The sequence below is a fragment of the Octodon degus genome, unplaced genomic scaffold (genome assembly GCF_000260255.1).
Source record: "Octodon degus isolate 3935 unplaced genomic scaffold, OctDeg1.0 scaffold00268, whole genome shotgun sequence".
NCBI classification, from domain to species: Eukaryota; Metazoa; Chordata; class Mammalia; order Rodentia; family Octodontidae; genus Octodon; species Octodon degus.
The window spans coordinates 1,861,915-1,867,771 of NW_004524844.1; the positions used below are offsets into that span (position 1 = coordinate 1,861,915).

The 5,857-nt window shown below is 43.9% G+C and overlaps 1 protein-coding gene across 2 annotated transcripts in view; it reads left to right on the plus strand.

Annotated features, from left to right (window-relative positions):
* Positions 1–5,857, plus strand: part of Rasip1 (Ras interacting protein 1) — a 19,934-nt gene that overhangs the window by 8,868 nt on the left and 5,209 nt on the right. For both annotated transcript variants that reach the window (XM_004646475.2, XM_023706666.1), the window contains exons 9-10: positions 1,031–1,274; positions 1,475–1,647. In XM_004646475.2, the coding sequence (XP_004646532.1) occupies positions 1,031–1,274; positions 1,475–1,647 (417 nt within the window). The remainder of the gene's footprint in view (positions 1–1,030; positions 1,275–1,474; positions 1,648–5,857) is intronic.

Below are 5,857 nucleotides of genomic sequence, written 5' to 3' on the forward strand. Positions count from 1 at the left end.
TGCTCGGCCCTTCTCTGTAAAATAAGAAATCTTTTGGGAGAGAGAGCCTCCAAATTCTTCAAGCAGCCTCACTTGTGAAGCTTTTTCCTCTGGGGCTTCACTTCCTGTACATCTTTGCCAAGTGTAGTATTATTTCTTTTGTCTCTGATCTCATTTCCTATCCTTGGCCTGATCTCACTGTCCACTTGCTAACTGCCACTCCACTCCCACTTCCTGGCTCTCTTCCATTTTTAATTTCCTTGGAGAATTCTGGATAAATAATTGACTAAAGGGGGCTTCTTTGTCCAATATCTTTGATCTTCTTGAGCTCTCTCTGCTAAGAATTATAAGTGTCATAATGCATGAGAGGTGGTCTTCAAATACCAAAGAAACTTCTAGAAATTCTTCCTTGGTGTATTGTTTTTCTGAGACAGGATCTCGCTGTGTAGTTCAGGCTGGCCTTGAACCACTATATAGGCCAGGCTGGCCTGGAACTCACAGTGATCCTCCTGCTTCAGCCTTTCAGGTGCTGGGATTAAGCATGGACCACCACACCCAGATTAAAAATTCTTCCATTTATTTATTTATTTATTTATTAAATTCTTTCTTTTTAGGGGCTGGGGAGATGGCTCAGTGGAATAAGTGCTTCCCTGGCGAGGGCAAGAGCCTGAGTTCAATCCCTGGTTCCACAAAAAAATAAATAAATAAAAAATAAAATAAAATTCTATTTATTTATTTACTTATTTATTTATTTTTTGGCAGAACCGGGAATTGAACTCAGACCCTTGCACTTGCCAGGGAATCACTTATTCCACTGAGCTATCTCCCCGGCCCCAAAATTCTTTCTTTTTAGAAATTCTTTCTTGAGCCTTGAGTTATTCCAGGGAAATAAATGCTAGAAACCCTTGTATAGACTGGGGCTTTGCTTGAGGAACGCTGTCAGGGGTGGGTAAAATGGACTACAACTCCCAGAAGGCTTCAAGCTCTATCAATCTGGACTTACCAGGGAGTGTGGTCCAGTCACTAATGTTTTTGCCTTGTATCTCCTCAGACTCTTTATTCAACATTGCCTGCTCTCCTGGATAGCAACCCCTTCACAGCCGGGGCAGAGCTCCCAGGCCCTGGCTCGGAGCTGGGGGCCATGCCCCCGGGCTTGAAGCCCACCCTGGGCGTGTTTCAGGCAGCCCTGGAACTGACCAGTCAGTGTGAACTGCATCCAGACCTTGTGTCTCAGACATTTGGCTATTTGTTCTTCTTCTCCAATGCGTCTCTTCTCAATTCGCTGATGGAACGAGGTGAGAGTTGGGCCAGGGGGCACAGGGATGCAAAAGTGGGAGCTCCCGGGACAGCTGCATCTGCTGATGCTGCGCAGGCTCAGGCAGCCCCTTCGGCTGCTCTGAGGGACAGGCTCCCGTCCCAAAGCTCAGGCTAGGAAGCATTTGGGAGGCAAAACACGGTCCACCTGCCCATCCCCCTCTTTCCTTTTCCTTCACAGGTCAGAGCCGGCCTTTCTACCAGTGGTCCCGAGCCGTCCAGATCCGCACGAACCTGGACCTCGTCTTGGACTGGCTGCAGGGGGCTGGGCTGGTGGACATTGCTACGGAGTTCTTCCGGAAGCTCTCCATTGCCGTGAACCTGCTGTGTGTACCCCGCACCTCTCTGCTCAAGGTGACCCTTGGTCAGCTCTATTTGACCTCTGCCTGACCTCTGACTCCTAAGCCAAAGCACCATAGCCAGCCTCCCCCTATCCCAAGGAATGACGCTGTCATGCCCATCCCTTGCGTAGACACTGGATGGCTGTTGGTAGCCAGAAGGAGCCAGCACCAACAGTGACCAAACTCAGCTGTGTCCAGACATCAGCGGGACCTATTCTACTTGTAGGGCACTCTCCTCAGACACGTTGAGTATTAGACTAATGAATGTTATAGTTAAAACATGTAGTCAGGCTGGGGAGAGAGCTCAGTAGAATAAGTGATTGCCTGGCAAGCGCAGGGTCCTGAGTCCAATCCCCGGTACCACACACAAAAAAAAAAAAAACCCAAACCATTGAAGTTATTGAAGCCAGGCATGGTGGCGCAAGCCTCTAACTCAGAAGACTGAGGCAGGAGGATCACTGGGAATTTGAGGCCAACCTGGGCTGCATAATGAGACCGTATCTCAAACAGAACAAAACAAACAAAAAACCCAGTCATTGACCATAAACTACAAGCCAGGTACTTCTAGTTTATTCCTGACAAGTCATCATGAAAGTAAGCTATTGGCTGCATGTAATCCCTGTACTCAGGAAGCTGAGGCAAGACAAGCATCATAGGTTTAAGACCAGCTTGAACTACGTAGTGAGATCCTGTCAATAATGGGCCGGAGAGATGGCTCAGTGGAATAAGCGCTTCCCGGCAAGTGCAAGGGCTTGAGTTCAGTCCCTGGTTCCGCACAAAAAAAAAATTAATAATAGGGAAAAAATAATTAATAATAGAGCTGGGAAGATAGCCCAATGGCTTAAGTACCTGCCTGCCTGGCAGGCATAAGATCCTGAGTTTGATTCCCAGTACAAAAAAAAAAATTAATAATAACAATAAGCTATTTTTTGATTTTAATTTTTATTTTTTAACAATAAGCTATTAACTGACAATTTTTCAGGTAAGGAAACTGATTAGGTAGGACAGGTACCTCAGTTTCATTTATTTTGTGATATTGGGGCTTAAGCCCAGGGTCTTTGCACTGAGATACATTCCCCTTTTTTATTTTGAGACATGGCTTCAAATTGCCCAGGCTGAATCCTAGAATTCTAGGATTATGGGTATGTGTTACCATACTGGTTTCTTTTCTTTTTTCTTTTTTTTTGGGGGGGGGGTACTCTTACATTGTTATACATTCCTTTCTTTTTTTTCTTTGCATACTGGTTTCATTTACTGGCTTTGTTTGTTTGTTTTTTGGTGTTTTTTTGGTGTTTTTTTGTTTTTCTTTTTAATTGGGAATTGAACTCAGGACCTTGTACTTGCCAGGCAGGCACTGTGCTGCGGAGCTCTATCCCCAGCTCTACAATCCAGTTAAGAAGGCCTAAGCAGTTTCCAAGTACTTTACGGTCTTGCCGTATTGCGTCTTCAGAACCACCTTACTAGTGTTATTCTCCTAATTTAGAGACGAGGAAACTGAGTTGTAGTAATTTTCCAAAAGGTTAATAGGTAGTCAACCTGGGATTTTTGAACTCAGGCACTCTGGATAGTCTGCTTTTAACCACACTGATGTTTCTGGCGTTAAAACACAGAAGCACAGAAGTTGTCACACAGGTATAGAAGTGGTGGCCACAGTGGAGCAACAGATGTTGTCACTAGTGTAAACCAATGGCCGATCTTGTGCTCCACCTACGTGGTACATCCTCATTTACTCTTTTTTTATTTTTTTATTTTTTTTATTATTTTATTTATGTGTGTGTGTGTGTGTGTGCGCGTGTGCGTGTGTGTGTGTGGCCAGCTCAGCCCACCAGGGGGCGGGGCTGGCTGGCATGTGGTGCTGGGGGATTGAACTGCGGTCCCTGTGCTTTGCTGAGCTTGTTCTTCTTCTTTTTCTTTCTTTTTATTTTTTGGTGAACTCAGGTCCTTGTGCTTGCCAGGGAAGCGCTTATTCTACTGAGCCATTTCCCTGGCCCCGATCTTTTTTTTTTTTTTTAATTTTATTTATTTATGTGTGTGTGTGTGTGTGTGTGTGTGGCCAGCTCAGCCCACCAGGGGGCGGGCTGGCTGGCATGTGGTGCTGGGGGATTGAACCGCGGTCCCTGTGCTTTGCTAAGCTTGTTCTAAGTAGGTGCTTTAGACCACTGAGCCATCTCACCAGCCCCCTCATTTACTCTTGTCCCAGTTACTCTTTTGTTGCCGAGTCAAAATATCCAACACCCAAATTTAATTATTTAGCTCACAGTTAGCGGAGGTTTTAATCTGTATTTAGCTGGCTCGGGGCGGAGTGCACGCGGCCTAGAGCAGCCATTCATGCAGCTGCAAAGAGCACAGGGAGGGGCAGCAGCGCAGGCAGCTAGCAAAGCCTCTCTCCCCTCCTCACATTGTAACGCAGATTACTTGCCCCATGGTGGGTGCAGCACCCACACCTAAAATAATCAGTCACAAAGCTGAGCAGCTGCCCATGACTGCATGAGGCTTTGGGGGGACACATACACACAAACCATAGCATTTTGTCTCTGGACCCCCAAAGACTCATACCTCTCTCTCTCTCTCTTTTTTTTTTTTTTTTTTTTTGCGGAGCCAGGAGTTGAACTCAAGCCTTTGAGCTTGCCAGGCAAGCACTTATTCAACTGAGCTATCTCCCCAGCCCCTCATGTATATCTCTTTATGTAAAAACATATTAATCTATCTCTAGGAGTTGTCAAAGTCTTAACAGTTTCAGCATTATTGAAGAGTCTAAGTCTCAAGTCTTTTTTAAGATTTAAGGCAAACTCTTAGTTGTGAACCCCTATATAAATGAAAAGTTAAACACTTAACTTTTTTTTTTTTTTTTTTTTTTTTTTTTTTTGGCAGAACCGGGGATTGAACTTGGGCCCTTGTGCTTGCCAGGGAAGCACTTATTCCACTGAGCCATCTCCCCGGCCCCAAACACTTAACATTTTAATGGCACAAGATAAACATTATCATTTTAAAATGTGTATACAACAGAATGCCAAGCATTGGGACCACAACAAGTCTAAAATCTGGAAGGGCTGACATTAAGTCTTGTAATTTTATGTAGAACATCTGAAACAATTTATGGCAAATTGTGAGCTCTATGTGGCTCTACCTCTATGGTTTTTGGTAGGTTCTGGCCCTAGAATAAATTGCTAAAATCATTATGGTGGTCATCTAATATGGCCGATGCCCTTAAAACAAAAGCCCATCTTCCCAAGACCACCTCCCCCTTCTCCAATTTCTCCAACATTCTGTCCATGTGCTCAAAGAAAATAAAGCCCCCTTCCCTAGAGGAAAGATTGTGGGGAAGGATGAGGAATTCTCTCAGTTGGAACAAAGGGACACTGAGGCTTTTATGGCCTCTTGCCAAGGTGGAGTTTAGAGGGGATGTTTAGATATACCTGAGAGAGCCAGCTGGGGGTCTTCCCTGAGGCAGTGGGAAGGGTGGAAGTAAATTATGTCCTGGGCTACTTTGGAAAAGAAGGGGAGGTGGTCTTGGGAAGATGGGCTTTTAAGGGCATTGGCCATAATAGATGACCACCATAATGCTTTTAGTATTAGGGCCAGAACCTATCAGTTTTGTTGTTGGTAGCTCTTATGACATTTTTTGATAGGCCTGCTTTTTTTTTTTTTTTTTATAAAAAAAGTATCACATTTATTTCATATTTCATTTTTAAATTAGAGCTGTTGGATAATGACTAAGTTACAATGTATCATCAGAGGTGCAGTAAACATTAATAAGCTATTAAATGCTACAGTAAATAAAATTACTGGATCATGCATCTAGAAAAGTCATGTTGTTTTTGTTTTTTGCGGGGACCAGGGATCAAACTCAGGACCCTGAGCTTGCCAGTCAAGCACTTATTCTACTGAGCTATCTCCCTGGCCCCGAAAAGTCATGTTTAATAGTCGAAAGTTCTGGTTATAGTTAACAATTGAAAAATCTTTTAGTCTAGACCTAACTGTAGCACATCCTTATTTTAAAATAATTTATCCTGTTCGTGCAATTACTATTATGCCCAACCAAATTTTTCCTACTTTTAGGACTTTACCACTTAGGCAGTATGGCTTATGTGTGAGCTCTTTCAGAGCTCCTTAAACAAAAACAGAGTAGTAATCTTCACCTCAGCCTGTCTGACCAGAAGTACAGGACGTCATTGCCATGAAAGTTAAAACAAAGAATGGAACAGAAAACAAGTGTTATCTAT